General features: G+C 45.3%; 1 protein-coding gene across 1 annotated transcript in view; it reads right to left on the bottom strand.

The window, feature by feature from the left end:
* The window catches only part of CECR2 (CECR2 histone acetyl-lysine reader), a 453,428-nt gene extending 430,586 nt beyond the window's left edge, over nt 1-22,842 (bottom strand). Inside the window, exon 1 of the mRNA XM_086952894.1 lies at nt 22,153-22,842. Coding sequence (XP_086809020.1) covers nt 22,153-22,287 — 135 coding nt within the window. The 5' untranslated portion in view covers nt 22,288-22,842. The remainder of the gene's footprint in view (nt 1-22,152) is intronic.
* Between the last annotated feature and the right edge of the window lie 603 nt (nt 22,843-23,445).

Genomic DNA, 23,445 nt, shown 5'->3' with positions numbered 1-23,445 from the left:
TCGAAGATTTATTTTTTTTGCTCTTTTCTTTTTTCAGCTTTATATAGCGAAAATTGGATCCGTAGATATTAGAGCGCCTTACATGAGCATCAGTTACACTACACACAGACACATTAATTTTTTTTCCAGGCCCCGGGAGATTAAATTATTTGCCCAGAATCACAATAGGTTGTTGGGGGGACGCCGAGACTCGCATCCGGCTCTCCAGTTCCAAAGTCAGCAACTCTGTGAGTCGTTGGTGGAAGCGCAACTCTTTGATAGAGAGGTTGCTCGAAAACCATTAATCAAACAAAGTTTAACATTTCACTACATTCAAGTCAAGTATGGCCTTCTCAGCTGCGTGCAAATGAATGCACTCTTACTAAGTGTAGTGTGTGCAAAGAGCATGAAAACAAGCCCACAGAATCACTCCTGTAATCCACGAGAGAACACGAACTCCCGTCGCCATGATGTGTCTGAGCGAAGACAAACTCCGAGAGCGCGGCAAGAAGCCTGCCCGGCTCCCGGGAGGGTCTGCGCTCACCGCTGGGCACAGGGAGCAGAGCAGCCCCCGGGGAGGGGCTCAGGTGCAGGCAGCTGCTCCATTACCACTGCCTAACAGCTGGATAGGGACACATAGGAGGGAGGGGGCTGCCAGGCCGAGGGGGCCACAACTCACACAGCTTCCAAAACAAGCACCTGATGTAACACCTTCTCATCTGGATGAAATTCGGCAGAATTATTGCTATAGAGACACAGGTAACACTTCCGGGTTGATCACAATGCCTTAAACTAGGACATCTATAATCGCAATCCAAACACACTTTTATTCCATCTTTAGACTGCACTTTTGAATCAATGTTTTATTTGTAACTGTAATCGTATTAATGCAGCTCGTAACAACGCATAGAAGCACTTTATGCTGGGCAGCACCCTTTCTGGAACCGAAGATTAGTGCTTAGTCCAGTATTATTGGTTATTGTGTGCCCAAGCAAACTATCCCACACATTCACTCCAGTTTATTGTGGTGGACTCCATTAATAGGAGTTATTTGTGATCATTGCTGGGGCGGTTTGCCACACATGCGCCTCGTTGGTGGAATAATTTGATATTTTATTAGACCAAACCTACACCCGGAATGCTTGACAGGCGGTTGGTTCATGACTCACCTCAGGGCAGAAAAAATATTACTGAACTGCTAGACATGTGCTACTGCGACAATTCATTTGCCACCTATTTTCATAATCGGCGAAAAGCATCAATAGACAGAACCGCAGGTGGCAGTATCACTTTTAGAATTCGATCAATTATTCGCTTCACTTCGAGTTGTGTAGAAGTCCCAGGAGTGTTTCCGGGAGCGCTGCAGAATCATCTTGTCCTGTTCTCCAGGAACGGCGCACCTGATGCAGTCACATGGTCAGATGCCAAGAGGAAAAGCAATGCAACACGGCCAACAGGCAACACGGCCAACAGGCAACACATCTGAAATCAATAATGGACTGTATCCATTAACAGGTGTGTAGCGTCATACTGTATAATGAGCAGACTTATTTTAATCAACTGCTTGGTATAATTGCAAAGAAGTTATGCGGTCTATGGTGTGGACATTGTGCATCGCAGAAGCAAAACTACTACAATGCAGCAGTTTGATTGGGGAAAAAATTAAAAGCAGAGTGTCCTGGTCTCAAGCTGGTCTTGAAGGTACTGATCAGGAATGAATTTCTGGACTTCACAACTATTATGTGAAAACAAAACTAATGGATTACCTAATGAAAAGTGCAGCACCAGGGCAAGGACACATTCCAGATCCGGAGGAGTCAGAAAGGGCGTCACATACCGCAATGAGACTCCACTTCTCAAAAGGATATCAGACACACTGTTCAAGCAAAAATCCAGAATACACAGGAAAAATAAGGATCCTAGTTCTGAGAGACTGGCCGGTTATAGTTAAGAGTGCCAGTAGGCTTCTCACATTGGGTTAAATGGAAAATGTCTTGTTCTGTGCCATCGAATACTGGCTGGGTTCCACCCACAGTCCAGTCAAGACCAAACCTGCGAACGAAAGAGCAATCTCAAAAACTGTAGCCAATTGTAGCCATTCTTTCATGAGTCTCATGGCCTGTGGGGAAGAAAAGATGCAGTGACAGATCGAGCACCTGACACCGAGGCAGCAGTATGCAGGACTTCAACCAGCAGTCTCAGGGGGAATCCAATAACGAAATTGATTTGGCAATATAGAAGACAATGATTCAACCGGCCAAACTCTTTCTTCTCACGACACGCTATGGAAGTCTTGGCTGTCACAGCAGGTGAACTCAGGAAGGATCCAGGAATGGTGGACCGGTTCCACACCTCACTGTAGGTTGGAACTTTATAATTCAGGATCCCCTTGAGGCAGTCTTTTTTCTTAGTTCTGGACCTGAACATGTTTACAGCCTTCTAGTTATTAATCCTGTACTATTTTCCAGAGATTGTAAGGGTGGACATAAAGATGCCCCCAAATTCGTATGTTAAGGGCTAAAAGACCCAATGAACAAAATCAAGATTGGTTAGCGGATAGATAAGGGAGGGACATAGAAGCCACAAGTGTTAATATTGAGATATTAGATCTCAGAAAGAGCGACACGTAAAGAGGTAGCAACAAAAATTAAGTGAGAGAAACGAGTACAGATAGACAGAGGAGGGTCGATAATAGAGCCAGCCACACTGCACTGGTTGCTGATCAATAGCAGGGCTTAAGTTACACTACTCTGTTATTCCAGATGTGCTTTCTGGGGAAAAGCACTAGTTTCACTGAGAAACGCCTTCAAAAAGCATGCACTTGGGCCTGGAGATCAAGTGCGCACACTGGGGGGCTATTGGTGTGCTATTGTGGAATAACTTCCCTGCTTTCATCAAATAGGTAGAAACCATCATAAGTTGAGAAGCTGCAAAAGATGGATGTTATAATTAATAAAGCAGGTACGATAAATAACTCTGATAAGTTTATTCAGTCAGATAAATAAAGCCACAATGTCCCTGCCAGACACAGCTGGGCCAACTGTCCATGCACATGACATCACTAAAGAATACAGAGTACATCATGGATGTTCAACATTCCAAAGAATCTTAAAGGAGCTACTTACAATATAACAATGGAGCTGCCCCATATTTTTATGTTTTTTGCTCAGATCTAGGAACAGATTCTCCGTTTTTTGGCACCGCCCAGGTCCGACGGCACGAGATACTCATCCTGATGCAGCCTCGGGATGAACCGCGTACACCGCAGTCAAACTGGTACAGTGTAAGATAACTGAGTGCAAACAGCATAATCAAGAATTCACAATAACGAGGGGTTAACCAAGGCAATCCTACACACATTCCAATAGACGCGTCGCGGACAGGTAGCCGACAGCGTGACCTCATCTGCGTCCAAACAAGCCCGGACAGCATTCCGGAGAGGGCGAGCATGTGGCGCTTCGACTCCTGAAGGCCCTGCCCCCTCCCCCAGCTCCTTCGGGGTACTAGGACGGGCATTTTCTCGGTGGGAGGCGGGGCGGCCGAGGGGAAGATAACAGTCAAGTCATCCCAGCTGTTGGCCCAGTCACTGCTAGGAAATGCTTCCAGTGTTTGACATCTTCAGAATCGATCTCATGTTTGATCGCACGCTCCTCTCCACGGTTAACCACAGGCCATGCAGGCTCGTGGCTTCACACTAGTAAAAAAAAAAAAAATACAAAAATATAAACACACACAGCAGCCTCCTCACGGAAGGCACGCGACATCAGTCTATAGATTTAAAACACGGATATTAATTTGAACTACTCGCCACTAAAGAGAAGCACAGCCACCGAGAGTCTCCTGCTTAGAATTTATGACTGATTAGTCAAATAGATCAAACTTTCCCTAGACTGGCTACTGTGCTGGAACCGGTCAGTCACCAGAACAGAAGTCTGATACAAGATGCAAACAGATAACAGAGCTGGCCGCAGACGGCCCATGTGGCAGCTGCTCCCAATGCCTCGTGGATAGGAAAACCTTGCAGGACCAGCGCAACCCCACCTAGAATTCGGGATATTTAAGGTGTGCAAACTATACTTGATGCTTTACAACTATTTCTAGTTGCATCATTTGTAAAACAGTAGGTGCCAGAGAGTTTTTCATCCCAGTGGCCGGAGCTATCAAAGATGGGGGCTGGAGGATACAGAACACCGAGGGTTCGTAGTCTGGATTACACCTCCTGCCTCTTCGCTTCTACCACCTTAAATTGTGTCCCTTTATTTCACTCATGCATGTTTTTTCACCCCTGCTTTCTCTTGAACATGGGTTTTCCATGTTTCTCGTCGTCACCATTTTGAGTTTTTTATTTCTCTCTTGTTGAGGTTCAAAACCTGATGAGGAAAAGTTAGGTGCCGGTTCCAAAAGGAAGTGCCGTTGTGTCCTACCAGCTCAAATTAAGCACTGGTCCTATGACTGAGAACCCACCTATAAAGGGTAACTTTTTCCAACCAAGAAATAAGGATGCAGGACAAGGAGACCATACAAGGAGGAAATGGTGTTTTCAGCAACATGGTTCAAAGCTCAGGACTGTGAGACAAAGGATGATTTACAGGACTCGTCACACGTAAACGCAGAGGTACACATTAACATATTGTGGGAGATTAGTACGCTTCTGAGTAACAAGATCTTCAAAAGATGCTTACAAGAAGTCATTTCTAGTCTTTTTACCAAAATGTGTGGCTATGAATTTGTTGTTTACTTTTTCCATCATTGGGTATGCTGCTTTCACTATTACAGTGAAATAATAAAATACACTAATACATACTCCAGCTAGTATGAGAGTGCAGGACGGCTTCCTCATTAGCCAGCCATTTCGAGAACAATGAAGGGGCAATCGAGTTTGTGTGTTGCATTTCCTAGCACAGTTTGGATTTGAAAAACCAATACAACAAATATAAGAGACCCACTCTTCAACATTTAGGCTTGAATGGTTCTTGTGGTGATGCTCCAAAGAGAAAAAAGAAGATTCCAAGTACACAGTTTGGACAAAAAAACACCACCTGGGGAATGGCTGATATGATATTTCGTCTCTCTTTGCGGTTACATATATGAACCTATAACAATCATTGGCATTGGACGTCTAGGCAGGACCTTCAATTACATTAGCTCCTCTCAAAGGTATTTTCTACTTGACATCTAGACTCATTTCCTCAAAGAGGTGACTCGGTCTCGGCTCCAAATACTTGAACTGATATAAACTACCCGATGCAGCAATGATCAGGCTCAGATCATCTAGCCTTGCTTCCAAAGCTATACACCTATCCAGACAAACATAGTCAACTTGTCAAACAGCTCAGGCACATTCCGAGGCTGCAGCAGTAAGAACCCTCAACCTGGAAATTAAATTTAAAATCTGACAAGCACGAAACCAGTCATTCACAGGAACTGCAACCCACCTGCGGAAATCTGTCAACCATCATCCTCAACCCAATCTCCTTTACTTCAGGGAGACATTAGAACACATCCACACACACTTTTCTGCATCACATGGACTAACTCGAATGCTGAAATGCCCATGGTTGCATTATACAATATAATTAAATGTCTGTTGTTACTTCTCTGTAAAGAATCCGAATACACCCTTAGTTGTGTCGTGGAAAAACCGTCCTGTAATTATATATGTGGTACCCTTTCTTACCAGAATGCTAGAGGTAAGAGAAGGTTTAAAAAAAAAAAAAAACACCACTGGTTTTGGCGCCCTTAGTAGTTTTACTTTTCACCCTTCTTTTTTCCAGGTGAAAATTCACTTCTTCGTACCTCTGCAACAGTTATTTCTGGGGAATTAGGTTACTTTTCTTCGCACCCAGAATTGGGCTTTGCAATTGCCACATCTTCCTCTTTCGCAGAGTCCAACTCTGCAAAGTGCCTACGCGTCAATCTGCCAGTATCACGCCTGGAGTCTCACTCCCCTCTTCCATGGCTATTCTGCTTTAGCAAGCCATCACTCTTCCATAGACAGTAAGCCATATCAAGGCATTCGCTTTTCCAGGACCAGCCTATCTTAGGAAGCCCCTCACTCTTCCATGGCTAGCAAGTCCTAGCAGGACCCTTACTCTTCCATTGCCAGCGAGCCTTAGCAAGCCACTTCACTCTGCACAACTCATCCTTTACATAATGTTTAAGGGTTTGCAAGCCATCTTCTACACTTCCATCCTAGTGTCAGACTTTGTAAAGCCCATACTACTTTTCTACCCCTGGAGGCTCTGCCTTCCTTTACTACTTTCACTTCCAGCGCTGTGTTTGGTTACTTTACTTGCATTCAATGGGTGCTTCAAGTCACAAACACTCAGACTTCACATCAGGTGACAGAGCCATAAGACCCTCGGAAAAGCATACATCACAAGCGATCGGAAAAGCATACATCACAAGCGGTAGGAAAATACTTTACTGAGCACTTAGAACAACTATAACACAGTCTGACCAGATGAAGATTCACATGTAGAAGTGTAACATGTCCAAAAGTAAAATGCCATACCCAAGTTTAACATATAAATCGTTTGCTAGATCAGGCTCAACCGTATCCTAGTAGGACTCAATTTTTGGGGTACATTTCTGGGTAAACAATACATGTGTTTGGAACCTTTCGTGGGCATTTGCAAGTGCTCTTTCCTATATTAACTTGATTTCAACATTAGGTGGTAGACCAGCGGAAATGGACACCGGGGAAGACCATAGACCATAGCTTAGCAAGCCTATCCACTTTTGAAAGTCCGCAAATATACCTAAACAAGCCAAGCAACCTGCCAATAGCTGAGCCGGGCTGTGACACTAGTAATCCCAGAAGTGGCTTAACTCGGGCACTCAGAAAAATATGACGGTCTATAAAAGCAGTCTTAATTTGAATAAGGAGGATGTATAGCAATACCAAGGTCTGTGAACAAGGTACCCATTGGGAACTAGGTGGCATTCTTCAAAGAAATTGCAGGAAGCCATTAATGCATGTGGACTATCGTGTGACTGTCCATAACCAGTGTCAGAGTAGCAAGTTTTTACCCACTCCACTTTCAAATGAGGCCTTGAAAAGCCTAGAAGTTCCCTTCTTTTCTACCTTCAAAAATCAGGCCCTGTTAATCACTGCACTTGTACATTTCGAGTGGGAAAGCAACTCCCCATCTCCATTTTGATATCTATTTTCAGGCACAAGTCAACCATCCATTCTGAACAGTCACCAACTTAAATGCTTGTCACGGAGTAGATTTTGAAAGAGCAAGCAGAAAGGAGGCAAACAGAAGGTTACATGCCAATGTTCCAAAATTATAGCGCGTGTTATTCTGAGTGGCTTCCAGCAGCACACAAAGGAGAAGAAAAACTGATGCAGGAGATGCTCTGCAAACCTCTACTTTTCTAAACAGCATTCCTGTGCATAGGAGGCCTCCTGGGCAATGATGCAATGGGCATAGATGCCTGCAATATATCATGTGGCGGATCTATGCGGACCTGCATCTATGATGCAAGCAACATGCCCTGTATACTAGCGTATCACCTCAACAAGGGCTGTTTAGTGAGGTGGAGATAAGTTCATCCTCAACAGCATCGATAATAGATCATGACCTAAAGGAGGTACTCTATCTAACCTTGTTTTCCGGTGTAGCTAACCAGTAAACTAAGTCAAAACTTTAATTTCACTGCCACTCTATGGTACATCGCAATGCAACAATCTAATTGTATTAACAAGTTGTGTCTAGCACAGCTGCCAGGATAGCAGCACAAACTAGGAATAAACAGACTAAGGTCCGAAGTGGGGCAATTTACAAGTGCGCAGAAAGCTGGGGCAGTGGTTAATTATTTTTTATTTTCTACTGCAAGCAAACACCACAAGAAACCTTACTGTGGCCTAGATGTGGCAGTCATACGTTTTCAATGAACATTTTGAAATTTAAAAAAAATGCATACGAGTTTTTTGTATGTACTTTGGGATTTTATGATGTTTTTATTTTCGCAGTGTTTTTTACGTATTTGTACTTCTGTGGATACTTGGATATTCGAATAAAGTTCTTTGATGATGATGCATACGAGTTTAATATGAACCACAATAGATGCTTTATATCAGGTTACCGAACCCAGGTACGCAAACCTTTTCCTTTAATGTACAACACACGAAAATACATTTTATAATGAGGCAAAGAAAAGTTACTATTGGCTTTGAATTACTATAGTCTGGGCACGTTGTTGAAATACACATGGGTGACAAAAAAGTAAAAGAGGATAACATTTGAAAGAAAGGGCATCGCCAAAGTAAACTATCGGTTTCGAACGCTTCCTCGCAGTGAACTGCTCTTTAAAGAAGAGACGTCAGAGGGGAGGACGCACGGACCAGGCACCTGTTTCACGTCAGAGGGGAGGACGCAGGGACCAGGCACTGCTTCAGGAGCGCGGCTCGCGGTATCTGCAGACCCCGGGCTGGCGCCCCCGCCAGGTGCGCGACCTTCTTCTACCATTCTCTGTGGGCGCGCAGCTGTCGAAGACAACGTTTCACTTTGTACTTACTAAAGCGTGACGCCTCTGACGGAAGCGCTCAATTCTCAGGCGGGTTTATGTGAATAGGATGCGCACCAGTAATTTCGGTTGAATTGGAAACCTGCTTTAGTCAGTGAAGCAGGTTTCCAATTCAACCTAAATTACTGTCACTACTGCACTTTGAAAAAAAACGTAGAAAAGTGAGCACGTTATAAAGTCATTGAAAACACCGAAGTTCAGCTGCCTGGACACTGGGTGATTGGGTTTGGGGGAGTGGGGGGGGGGGGGGGGGGGGGGGGGTACATAAGTGGCGTTTACAATAAATGAATGAATTATCGGGTGTAACCGGCTCAGTGATGGGGGCGCCAGAGGCAAACCAGGGGACACTGGCGCCAGAGGCAAACCAGGAACAGTGGCTCTTCGGGCTGGTTTTGGACCCCAATGCAGTGTAAAGAAATATAATTATCACACACTATTGGGCCGGAAAAGTCCTCTGCATGGTTAAAAACACACACCCCCTGCCGTGAGTTCCCAACTGTACAGTTGTCTGGATCCCCAGTGCTGATTTGTGTGTCATATGTAAACACAGATCATGCATGTGTGCCAGGACACAGGCATGTTTCACAGATTTCAATCTTGTTGGACCAGGAGTAGCGCCCGAAGCACTACCCCTCACGGTGGTGGAAGGCCACTACCCACACCAGGAGTTAAGCAGCGTAAGTACAGTAGTGGCAGTACACCGTGTAGTTATCAGTAGAAGTGAACTGGTCCTTTTTCCCCTGTTTTACTGGAGTGAGGCTCAATCACCTTTTTAACCTCATGCGCGCTATTGGAATTATGCTCGTATGCGGAGATTTAAAAAAACCCATGTTACATGACGAGCTGGGCTCGTCATCAGCATGCGAGGAGGCTACACCATGACGAGCCCAGCTCGTCATCAGCGTGGAAGGGGTTAAAAGTTTCTCTATTGTATGCTTAGTTCACACTGCCTACATCAGGTAGACGGGGAGCACTGCACATGAGTAGTGACTCTGCGCTGGATGCATGTGTGCCTGGGAAGGGTACAGTAAAGGTTAATAACAGGACTGTCCAGTACATGTAGGATTAGTGCATTTGCTGAGTTGTATGCCTGCAGGGAATACATTACAGGAGAGATGTAGTGGTTTGCAGGGCGTGCACAATGAAAGCATGTGCTGGGTGTATGTGTGCTTGTGTGGAGTACTATATAGGACGGGTGAAAAGTTGTGCAGCACGCACATTGTTAGTGTGTGTGTTAGCAAATTCCACACCCTGGTACAATAGAAAAAAACTACAGTACCGAATAATGTATGCAGACTGAATGTGTGTGCTGAATGTATGCGTCTTTGTAGTGGCACAATGCATGGAGGTAACCGTACTGGAGAGTATGTGTACTGTGAAAGTACACTGAGTGCATGTGTGCCTGTAATGGTACATTACATGGAAGACCCTGGGTTTTATTTTGGGAAGCCCAGGCCTGTCTGATGACGACATAAGGAGTAGAGGATTCCCCCCCCCCAGACAGATATGTGTATTGCTGCATTCCTGTGAGCTGGGTGGGACACACACTGGAGGAAAGGAGGAACAGACTCTTCCTTTACACTTAAAAAGGGTGCTCTGTGATTTGATGATAGATCACACGGAAGGGGCCTGGACCCATCTCAGCAAGGAGATGAGGCTGATAAGGGAATCATAAGGAATAAGGCGGGGAGCCCAGGATTAACCTTTTGATGCACCTAAGATTGTGCCTGACATCCAGGCGTGAACTCTGATCACGCCCATGAACTGTGTTGTGGGTCGATCAACTTTGGCATCTTTACTTCTGTGACAGACAGCCTTTCAAGAGTAAAGAAGAAAAGGCAAAATGTACTCTCCACTATGCATAGTGTCTCTAGTGTGCATACAATTCCTGAAGAAGCATAACCGCAACATAAAAAACTTCAAAGACTCACACCCTGAATCACATTTGGGGTCCGTAAAAGGACTATAAGAAGCCTGGAGCACCACCACCTGCCTCCTTGCCTAGACCAGTGCTGCTTTTGCTAAGCTGTTCGTTCTGCTTAACCATAATTTAATAGTTAAAAATAAAGTAATGGGAATATAGTAGAGATAAGTGGTATACAGAGCATTTATTTATTCTGTGTTTTCAAACTGTTTCTTTTCTATTTCTTACATATAACTCATTTGGGCCTGACGATATCCCACTGCATCCATTTTGGACATGCGCAAAAGGGAATCAAGGGACGCTTCAGAAATGGCATTGAATGGTTGCCAGGAACAGTCTCATCCAAGATGCGCCTGGGAAGCTGACCCTTTACCTCTGCCAGACGAAACTCTAATATACAATGTTAATACAATGTATTCACTGATAGAACATTCATTGTTGGGTGGAATAAAGAGGTCATGAGAAAAATAAAATGATGGGCGGGAACGTTAATTTAAATAGATGCAGAAAGTTTCATTTTGGTATGGTGTGATGACCTCTCCTTATTCCTTGCCCAATCAAAATTGGGGATCCTTCCTCTTGCAACATTGGGGGGTGGTACACAGACCTGGAAAATGGTATAACTAGGGTAGACTTAGTTAGTTAATTTGTCCGAACTTGCCCGAATAGCTGACCTGTCACTGACCCAATGCACTCAATAGGGGACCAAGAGCAGAGGGCTGCGGAGCACTCTGACAGAAGATTCGATAACCCAATTGGGGTTCCGGGAAGCTGAAGTGCTGGCGAAGAATTTTGTCGGTGAAATTGATAACCTAATCGGGGTTCTGGGTGTTAGCTGCAGAGAGGGAGTAGCGCAGACGTTGCAACTGAACTGCGGGTGCCGGTCTTGACCTTTGGTGGCCCTGTTCTGATCCAATATGGCTTTACCTGTCCTGATTCTGGTCTGCACCTGCTAGCCTACTGGCAACTGCAACTTTCGGGGTTCTATCTTTAAACTGACCTGTGGCCAGGGTTGGTCTTCACACCATTCTAGGTAAATATAAATTTGTGTGGGGTTGTCATTGGTTTGTTCCCTTTCTTCTTACCCTTCCTACCGTTAAAAATTTCAATTGCATATTATGTTCCTTTTTCTTACCCTCACTTTGATAAACGCTCAAATCAATTTGATTGCATATTCTGTTCCTTTTCTTACCCTCCCCATTGCTAAATGTTTGAAATCTGTTTAATACATCTTTTGCATAGTTATATTCTGGTATTAATTTTCATGATTGAAAGTCTTTTGGTGTTTAATCTTTGGATCATGACCATTTAAGAAACTTAGATAAAGATTTTAAATCTTCCTGAGTCTGTGATTATTATACGAGTGCAAACGTTATTTTGTCTCTATCTTCAATCTAACACCCTGATCCAATAGGTTTACAGGTACCAGCAACAAGTATTGGTAAGTCAATGGTATAGAACATAGAAAGTGAAATAACTGGTAGTAGAGCGAAGTTTACCTGATTTATGAGTTATTGATTATGGGCCCAGGTGAGTATGGTAAATGTATAGGTCGGGTGACCTACGCGCTCTATCAATAGGATGGTACGTTTTTTTCTCTAACCTAGACCAGGACAAACTATGTTGTATTAGAAGTTATTTACTATGTATGCATATGGACCAAACTGACATTTGTTTTGAGCATTACTGTCTCGGAATGTATCTCCTTTTATATTCTGTAGAAAACTTATAAATAAAGCTTTATAAAAAAAAAACTCTGCAGTCAGATAAACTCTACAGTGGGACATTGAGGCTGATGGTTTTTGAGTCAGAACTGAAAACTGCTATGTTATTGGCCCTAAAAACAGATAGCTCTCTCCCCTCCGCAAGGCACTGCAACCTCTGTTGTACATACCAGCTCACATAACATACATGCAGATCATAACTGATTTCAAAGGGAAATTGCGTGTTTCTATATACAATTGAAAATTCAATTTCTAAACACATCTGGTGTGCCAACTACCAAAAGAGACAGACTGAAGAGAACTGACGTACCCTGGGAAAATACGGTGCAGAAGAGGCACAGAAATCAACTGGAAAGAGCACAGTTTCAGTTCTTGCGACCACTCAGCAATTCATACCAGGCTTTTAGAGCATCCTCCAGGGCAGTGGCACATGTCTGTCATCTCAGCTGGATGACTATGTAGATGCGGGATTAAGGGACATGAGCGCAACCTACATTGCAGCCTCACATTTCTACCCACCCTAATCCACTTTAGGAAAGCCCTCACAGCCTATGTAATTTGTGTAGGTAAAACATGCAGCGTAAAGAAGCAACGCGGATCTCAATTTTCAGTGCCTCCAACAATGATTTAGGTTTAATGTTCCATAACAAAACATGTCAGGTACCAGAAAACAGTCATATCACCGGCAGTGTTATAGCAGTATCAAAATACAACCAATGAACTGGCCTTAGCCGCCCTGAAAACAATTAATGAGCACAGCTGAGATCAGCATCCTACATTCGGCAGGTACAGCTCTTCCCACATGTCCCACACCCTGCTCTTTCCAGGAAGTACTGGCAAACCACACTTTACATCACTGCCTGAATCATGACTCAATGATGCCAGGAGGCAACCACATAAAAGCAAGCACAGATTACCCGGGATCTCCTCCTAGCCCAGAAGCTCTCTGAACACTCTCTGCTTCCAATCTGTGCATTAAAACAAAGTTACAGAAACTGGGGGAGGTGCGGTGCTTACATCCGCACATGAATTGATTGAGGGTCTTAATACTACAAAGAGTAGGGTCACGATGGGAGTCGAAGGATAAAAGTGCAACACAGCCGCCACATCCTGGTTTTCACTTCATCAAGTGGACGAGCTTGGTCAAAAGGCAAATACCCAATTGCCACACACATCAATCATGCAGCAGCGCCAGGCAAATGACAACCAGCTCCACATCAAAGCTACGAGAGGAACTAACCTCAAATGACCTAGATACCGATACAAAAACACTTACTTCTTAGGAGTGGTAACCAGTGAAGCATTAACTAGCAAAACATTTTTGCCACACTTGCAAAATGAACACATTATCAATCCAGAAAAAAGGCAAGAACATGGTATGCTGTAATTTGGAAATGTTGTACTATGAAAAAGCCCAATAAAAAGAAAGCAAGAACAGGAAGATTGGAAAACGTACAGAACCCCATTGGAAATATTCTTAAAAACATACACTGAGCATACAATTAGCAACGGTTTCTGATTAAACCCTGTGCAAACTGTGATGCTGTACTGTACAAATAGTATAAAAAAACACTTTCAATTAACAGTTTCGGGTTCATCTTTAAACCTCTAAAACAGGCATGACCTCCATTATGTTGTTAAAACTTCTATAAAAATGGTAGCATATGCTACAACCTAGAAACGTCACCGTGGGATAATACACGCCTCCCTAAGCCCAATGACAGCCCTGCATGCAAGTAAACATATGTGCTCGCTTCTTCTGACGAGCCACTGACCCTTTAACGCCTTCCCTCCCCGAGCTATGTGCCCAATCATGCACCTGAAACTCATGGGTAAATAGGCTAAACAAACAAACATGAACTCCGTGCATACGTTTTCAGAAAGGGAACCTTCATTATGAAAGAACTAAGCACTTGCACCTGGAATTCAGATCACACCATGGAGGTAATTCGCATTCTTGACGAATTTAGGCCAGAAAGATGGCTCAGCGAGTTGTCGGAGTCTATTCTGCAGGTTATATACCGGCAAGCCTAACTGTGTCTTTCACCAAAGGCCGATAGATACATCGAGTACCGTTAATCTAACTATCAGTAACAACCATTATTTGGAGTGTTTAGAAAAATGCAAAAAAAAAAATGTAATTAATTTTAAGAAATGTTATTTACAATAAACTACCTTTAACTACACTGTTGCTTATTTAGTCGTTCAGGTATATTTAGGACAGGCCTATCTTTTTAGGGAATTTCACTAGGAACGCTTTTGCTAAGTGCCACAGGGGAGGACTACCATCACTCGTCACCTCTAATGTTCCATCTCTTCCCCAGACCCAGGCCTCTGCCGAAATATAGTTTTGCCCCTCCGAGTACTTTGCATGATCCATCTACCTCAATTCTAAATCCCCTGCCTGACTGTAGCTTATCCATCTCCAATAGATGTGCCCCTTTGAATGGCCATTATGGACTACTGAATTCCCATGATGAAAGCTTGTCCTCTAGCATGGGGGGCAAGTCACTACATTATGAGTCTTTGGATACCTTAACGCTGTTTAACTGGAACATTGCAGGCCTGGCTAATAAAATGGGGAATGAGGCCCTGCATGTTTTTTTGCAGATATTTAAAATTGTGTGCCGCAAGTAAACTTGGGATACTGGTTCTAATTTCTTCAGGCATCTGTGCACCTACCCTGCCACTTGCCTGTGGCCTCCAGTCCATGCTTTTTCCAGCCTGATCCAGTGACACAGCCACTGCCTAGGTTTTCCCACTCGCTGTTCTTCTTGCCAGCAGAAGCCCCGCCGACCCAAGACCTACATAATGCAGGCTGCAGTGCGACTGCATCACTAGGCACCTGGACACTTAGCCTGCTACTTCAGACCTGCCAACTCACATGGTGCCACTGTGTGTCGCACAACTTCGGCTCCCTTCACACAGTCACATGGCGAGAAGCCGAAATCACATGGTGGCAGGTAAAACAAGATGAAAACTTCTGCAAACAGTGGATATTGAGCTCATTGTAGGTTGCAGAAACCAGTCAATGTCCATTAACCCCTTCGCCGCGGGGCCAATTCCCCTGCGGTGCGGGGGGAGGGCGGCCGCGCACGGCAGCGCTGTGCTGATGACGAGCCCAGGCTCGTCATGCAGCACGGTGCTCGTGTGCTTATGACGAGCCTGGGCTCGTCATGAACCCGCCCGCGCAATGGAACGCTCAGCACAGCGGGGGAATTAGCCCCGCGTGTGAGCGTTCCACGGCCCATGACGAGCCCAGGCTCGTCATGAGCACACGAGCACCGTGCTGCATGACTAGCCTGGGCTCGTCATCAGCACTGAAGGGGTTAAGAGGTGTGAAAACACCCCAGAACATAGATGACAGCCTCAATGACCCTTTGTTTTAATTTTTTGGTGAGTGGGGGGGGTATGTGAGGGGCAGAGTGCCTCTTAGGTAGCTCTCAGCACGAGGCCCCGACCTTCCATGGCCCCACCCCTCCTCACACTGCCATTAATTTGTACGTTGGCAGATATGCATGTGCCTGTGGACTTCAGTTCCTGCTTGTTCCTGGCTGATCCAATGACACCGCTGCTACCCAGGTTTTCCTGCTCACCATTATTCCTGCTAACAGAGGCCCCACCCACCCCAGGGCGTACTTAATGCAGGCTGCAGTGCGACCACATCAATCGGAACCTGGGAACCTAACCTGCTAATTGCCTGGGGCCTCCAATTCATGCTTGTTTCAGCCCGATCCAGAGACTCTGCCGATGCCTGGGTTCTCACTCACTGTTCTTCCGGCCAACAGAAGTCCCGCCCAAGCTGCAGCATGACAGCACAGCAGATGCTTGGAGTGGCTGTGCCAAAGGCCAGGACCACGCTCAGCTCTACGGCCCCTACCATCTAAAGATAAACCACCACCAAGTCATACACCCTTGACCCCGGACACTGCAACAAAAACTGCCCCTGCGCCAACCCATGCTCCACGTTAGGCCCTTTCACCTGCACCCACTGCCACTTCATCTGTCACAGCACACACACACACACACATTAGCCCACTAAACAGCCCTACACCGAACACCACACAGACAACACCTGAATAAAAAACACCAACTCACATGTGCCCTTGTTCACTATGCAAACACACCACCAAGATATGGGCCCTCATCTCCACCCTCACACAAGACGTCAGAAACAACAACTGGATCACCAACTGTGCCACCAACGTCGCTTTTATATGCAACAACACCCACAGCAGGTCCACCAAGCAGGTTAGCTGGTACACTGAAGACCTCAGAAGCGCTAAACAACACTGTAAACAACTCTACCACAGACCGTTGAGAATTGAAGAAAAAGGCTTAAGCCTCACACATTGAATCAATTTCCAATAACAGCAAAGAACTCTTCAACATTGTTAAAGAATCTCAGCTGCAACAAACATCACCCCCTCACAGGAACTCTACGACAACCATGCAAACTTCTTCCATGATAAGATCGCCAACATCTACAGAGAGTTCATACTCCAACCCTAAGCCACTGACTTCAAGCAACACAACGACCCCGCTTTAACCATGGATATCTGGCTAACCAAATGTAGCAAGTTTGCCCCACAGGACACTGCCTCCATCATTATCTCAGTCCACTCAGGGGCTGCAACTGACCCATGCTCATGCTGCATCTTCAACTTAGGCAAAGCCAGATTCAGCCACATACTCACCACCTTGTTCAACACCTCAATTGCCAAGGCCACCTTCCCAGATGACTGGAAATACGCTAAAGTCAACACCCTACTAAAGAAACCATCGGTAGACCCCAGCGAACTCAACTTAAAACCAATCTCCCTGCTTCTGTTCCCGGCCAAAGTATTAGAAAAAGCTATCAACCGACAACTCTCCTCACATCTGGAACAGAACCTCGTACTTGACTCCTTCCAATCCAGATTCTGCAGCACCGAGACGGTCCTCAATAGCAGCTATCGCTGACATCAGAGCCCTACTTGACCAAGGAGAATTGCGGCTCTGACCCTCCTAGACCTCTTGGTAACTTTGGATATGGTCTTCCACCACACACTAATCACAAGGCTGCACAACATAGGCATCCAAAGAGCTTCTCTCAGAAGGATCACCTCTTTCCTCACTGGAAGAACGCCAACAGTCCTCCGCCTTCTCCGCCGAACCCAAGGAAATATTCTGTGAAGTACCCCAACGATCCTCGCTCAGCCACGACATCTTCAACACTTATGACATTGCTGGCCAGCATCTCCAAAACCTACAGACTCAACAGCCTATCCTACGCCGATGACAACATATCTTATCCCTCTCCGAAGACACCAATAACAACATGACAGACTTCATCAAAAACAGCCTGAAGCTCAATACCGACAAGACAGAGGTACTGATTTTCGAAAACAAAAATTCACCCATGGGACCTGGTGGCCTTCAGACCTACTTCTACTCCCACTGACCACGCTAGGAACCTAGGCATCATTCTGGACAACAAGCTAATCATGAAGAGTCAGTGCAACTCCATCTCCTCCTCCGCATGCTTTGTAAGATATTTACATGGTTACCCCAAAAGCTCAAGAAGCACCATCACCCAAGCCCTCATCTCCAGCCGACTGGGCTATGGCAATGCTCTCTACACAGGGATCAAAGCTCACCTTCTCCGACTACAAACCATGCAGAAGGCCACAGTCAGACTCGTCCTGCATCACCCTAGATGAACCTACATCACCCCCTACCTCAGGGAACCGCACTGGCTCACTGTACAGAAAAGATGCCAGTTCAAGCACCTGACCAGTACATACAAGGCCTCACACAACTGCAAACCTGCCTACTTGAACTACCCCATGAACTTCCATCAGCCCACCAGACACCTCTGCTCCATGTACCTTTCTCTAATCCTCACCCCCTGCATCCAACATAGCAGATGTGGAGGTCGCTCCTTTTCCTACCTAGCAGCGAAGACATGGAACTACCTTTCCATAGACTGACCTTCCCATCTCTTCCATAGTTCCGAAAGTCCCTGAAGTCCTGGCTAATCAACTGTACCATGCCAGTGTCAGGAAACCCTCACAGGTGACAAGAAACACTCTACAAATCTGTCTTTTTCTACATGGCCACATGAATTCGGTTGTTACACAGACTACATTTTTTGCATACTACTCAAGGGGAGTTTATGAATTCAATCATATCAGAGTATACCCGAGTATCCACTTATTTCTCTCATTAAGTCCCAATTTGAAGAGAAAGACCCTACTTATGTAGGTAGAGGTTGTGTCAGTGTGATAGTTTAGATGGTCAGATAGTGTTCCTATTGCTGCTTATGCCAGCGATATTAATGGATTTGCAAATCTCTCCGTGTTACAACAAATCAAGAATACGTTTCTAAGAAGGCTTCTTAGTCTACATCAAAGTTCTTCATCTTACAAAATTCAAAAGGAACTTGTAATAGGGGTTTTGACCGACATTTTACTGATGTGACCTTTGCTAGTTTAGTTTATCTGCTTTTAGTTAAGACCTGAAATAGCTGTAATCACCTCATACTGAAGGATTGTTTATCTCTTGATCGAATATCTAGTATAGCGTGGTTAAACTATGTCAAAGTTTATTTCACTAAATTGGGTCAGTCTGAAATGTTTTGTAATCCTGATTTAATGTTACTGGTGATGCATGTAAGACGATATACAGCTCTTAACACAGTGAAGAAGGGTTTCAAGTCCCCAAAAAGTAAATATAAGGATATAGAAGGTTTAAAGTTCCTGAACATCACACCAAAAATGTTTGAGTAGGTCTATAGCCCCAGCAGCACATGAGTGTACTTGGTTTGGCAGCTTGCAACAAAAGACTACACGATGATTAAAAATCCCAATGAAAATCATGTACAGGGGTCTGAAGACGACAACGTTATGCGAGAGGAAAGCCCCATGTTAAGTGAGCAAGAAGACCAAAAGGCACCACAAAAAAAAAAATGTATAATCGAAAAGGGGTCGAAAGCACAAAAAATTGTGCGTAGACTGGCCACAACAAACGATTGTACAGATGTAAAAAGATACTTAACCGTGTATAAATCATGTTAAAATCCCAACACGCGACAGTTAGCAGCTCTAAAATGACCACAAAACGTGCCAGCAAGCAGACACAGCTCCTCAAAAGTTTTATGCTAATATAAGTACCAACAAATGTGTATGAATGTCTAGCGTACCACTAATCAACAGAACAAAGGCCCCATAAGCTAGCTTCTGATAAAACAATAAGTCAAACACCCTCCAATCCTCATACACAACACTATTTATAGTTGGACAACCACCGATCGAACCAGATGATGCCATTCAAGCTGACTGGAGGCCAATGACCAGCCTCCCAAAGCAGGCTGAATCCACCTGGCAAGGTATGCACATTCCAAAGGCTGACTACTAACAGTGGCCTGATGAATCTAATGGGGTTTAAGATTTGTGGGAAGAGATCTGTGGTTTCAAGCTGGCGAAGTCTTCAGGTGAATTACCATGGCAAACACACAAACCGAAATGATCATTCTTATTTCTATATATTATTCCCCAAAGACTCCATCCCCCTACCCCCGATTGGTAACTGGTAACTGGGAAATAACAGGAAATATTTTTGGCTACACTCATAACGGCCCTCCCTTTCCAACTTGTTCCCTGTATACCTCAAAGCAAACCTTCTGAGAAGCAGGAAAGCTTGAAAATGCATCTTCTTTGACAAACATTCTGACTACATCTCACTTAATAATCCCCAACCAGTGATCTTCCACCATAACTAGTGAATATCAAGTGGCAAATCCATCATAACCCTCTGCAACTTCCCATTACCCTATTAGTGCAAATTGCACTGAAGTGGTCTTTAGGTTGCATTATTAATTTCTAAAAGTGGATGAAATGAAACTGGCCTTTCAAACCACACTCCCACATGAATATGTTGCATTTTAACCCCTTGTTGAAATGTTAGTTGAAACAGGACACATCAGAAAAAAAAAGTATCCGCTAATCGAGTTAGATTTGTAAAGAAAACTTTTCTAATATTACCAGGAGTCGAAACAGAAATGAGGAACAGTGCTTGATATTACTGCTCCAGCTGTCTGTAATCCCAGGAATTTCTCTGGTAACCTACTAATCTGATGGAACCCATGGCAAGGACTGGTGGAAACACCATAACTTTGTTAACGGCAGAACTAGATCTAAATATAAAGAGAGGGCCTGCCTGTAATATTACTTTTTGGTCTGCACTTGTTTAGATCATTGTTGTGAGAATTAGTTTGAGTTGTTTGTACTGAGAACAATGACCTAATTTAAAATTCACATTCTCGTGATGTAAAATATTTACTGCCCACATTAAAATCTCATTTATAGTACTTGGCGACAGGGAAGCCAAGTAAAACGTTTAAAAACACGGTTCCTTACCACTAAAATTCATGACTCTACAAATAAACATGATGCTGGACCTAGTTTCATTCAATCATTGTTTGTACGTTTTCCCGGTAATTTGTAAGTACATAAAGCTAAGGTAAATGAATGCCCGGGCTATTCAAGTCCGTGTAGTGGTCGCACTAAACAAAAATTTACTAAGAGGTCGGAGTTATGAAATTTGCAGCATCGCTCACTACACACTCACAATTTTCGCCAGGTAATTTTAGGAACCTGCAACCTGTGAATGTAATGGGGGAAACAACTCCCAATAAATACAGAGGCAAAATGAGCTAGGTGAGCAAAGCACAACATTCTGCAGGTATTTAGTGACCAACTTTTACAAGACAAATCTCATTATCAGTTAGTTATGAGCCAAGTGAAGTAAATAAACAGAAACTCACTCCCATGTGACCCATTCATACGCAAGCCCTAAAAGGGCTATTTGATAACCACTATTGCTTGAGATTTTGAAAGAGCTTCAACAACCACATACAAAAAAAAAGTCCTAAATATTTTTTTTTATTAACCTGTCTGGAGAACAAGATAAAGGTTGATACTAACAACGATTAAAAAAATTAAAGTCGGTAATTCCTTGCTGCTGAATGGAGAAAAATTGAATCGGTACCTTAGAAACAAAGCTGAAAGGGAATGCAGGGAGAACCCGAGCAGGAGGGGAAAGCCGCCCTGTAATCCCCGTGCACCAGCAGGGCAACCAAACAACAGCACTGCTTGCCACAGGCAGCGAAGCCTAGCATCGCTCATTGTCCAACTAGTTAGTGTTCGAAGGAAAAAAGTTGCTCATGTGATTTCAGTCTGTATTTCAAAGATCGCCACATACTCCCCAAATTATGCAATCCTTCGAGAGACACTGCGCAAAAGTATCATAAGTGAAAATGAAACAATTTGTGTGTGTGTGGGGGGGGGGGGGGGTCAGCTGTAATGTACCCGCCCATACACCTCCCCAGGGCCCTTCCGCTGTGTACTGTGCATCGCAGGGCTGATGTAGCAGGGTCTTTTCTCTGTCCTAGTGTCTGATAGGTCAAGCAACCCACACCGCAACAATCCGAGTAACAGACAGTGCTGGGAAATGGAGGGGGCGGGAGGGGGATGGGGGCGAGGTTACAATAAGAGTTCTGTTTATGTATCGTGTCTGAACCACGTGTACGGTGATCCCAAACAAACAGAGCTGTGTGTTTTCAGAACGCAGGCCGGACCCCCTAACCAAAGTAAAGCGTACAACAAGGGGAGCGGTGTTTTCATCGAGCAAAACACAAGGGGCACAGATAATAGACAGACGCTCAGCTGGTTCGCATTCCCCAAACTAGAATGTGCGCCTAGAGTGCGAAACATGCGTTTGTTTGACATTTTTCACTCACGTATTGGAACTCGTACATCCCACACAGAAAAAGTATTTAGGTTCTTTGTCCCACTCGCGTCTCTACTGTATCCCAGGACGGCAGTACAAGGTGGGCGAGATTCACCCGCTCCACATGGTGGGACACAAACACGGGTTTGTAATCACTAGGAGCATCCCCAGCCTCCCTCCGCTCTTCATTGATGCTCAAAACTGCGCCCCCGGACTCACCTCTATCTCGAAGTCCGGCAGGCTGAAGGCGGTGCGGAAGAGGGAGCAAAAGTGCGCGATAGCCGGTACTTCCCACCACGAACGGATCTCCTCCAGCGTGGGGGTAGGCTGGGACCCGGGCTCCTCCTGGGACATGTTTACTCAGCGACCCCGTTCCGGCGAGCACATGGGTATGGGCGCCTCACTCCCCAGCGCGCGCGCTGCTGGGGGGGCTCGCGCTCTCTCCTGCTGCTCCCGGCTCGAGCGCCCGCACCGGCGTCCTGCCCTCCGCGTGCTGCACCCAGGAAACGTTCTGTCCGCGGCGTGAGTTCCCAAAGCAAACGTTCCAATTAATCCCCGGCGCGAGCTCCCGGCCAACACTCTATCCCGGGCGCGAGGTGCTCTCGTGGTGTTCTATTGGACAAGGGGCTCGCTGCGTTCTACCGCCTGCCCAGCGCTGGGAGCTCGCGGCCGTCGCGCGGACCCATCTCATTCAAGGCTCGCAGCGCCACTCTCTATTCACTTCAATGCAAATTGCACCAAGAAGGAGCGAGCTGCCGCCGAGGGGGAACAGATGGGAGGTTTTGTTTTGTTTGTTGTGTGTGAGTGGGGAGGGGGAGTTTAGCAAGTAGAAAGAGAGAGAGGCTGGAGGGGGGTGGGACCACCAAAGCAACGAGGTGGGGGTGTGACTGCCTGCGATACTAAACAACACATGCAACGGCCACAAATCCCCCCTGCGAGTAATCTGCTCATCTGTAAGGAAACCCATCCACCCGCTGCATGTGCGAGTTGGACCCGGTCATTCTGTCGGATGGTGGGGGGTGGCTAGGGTTAGTTTACATAACCCAGGGTGCGTGCCCAGGTGCTGGGCATCAGCAGAGGACCCCTCCCTAAAGTGGTTGTGCCCGTTTAAAGGGACCACATGGGGGCTGGGGAGGGGTGTGATGAAAGAACCGAGGAGGGGGTGGGTCGAGGGTTTAGTCCCTGAGCCTCGTTCAGGGCTGTTGCTTGCGCATGGGATGGCAGAGTAGGTCAAACTATTCAATGGCGTGCCTGCAGGACAGTGCGCTAGTGCCCCCTTTCCGTTGGTGGATCGGCCATTGTTCTGGGGTCTGTATACAGGAAGAACACGTGAACTTATCTGAACTTAGTACTTGTGTGAAATGAGGATACTGTGTTCATTAACTTATTTACAATCCCAACTTTCCGCCACTTCAGGAGTCCCTATTGTTTTGTAGTTAGCCGCTTGAGTGCTCGTCCTCATCTGCTTTTTTCAACCCGCTGGGACAGCGAGAATGATGCACGCCTGTTATA

The sequence above is a fragment of the Lissotriton vulgaris genome, chromosome 1_2, assembly GCF_964263255.1.
Source record: "Lissotriton vulgaris chromosome 1_2, aLisVul1.2, whole genome shotgun sequence".
In the NCBI taxonomy this organism is placed as follows: Eukaryota; Metazoa; Chordata; class Amphibia; order Caudata; family Salamandridae; genus Lissotriton; species Lissotriton vulgaris.
This window is presented reverse-complemented; position numbering and strand designations above follow the sequence as displayed.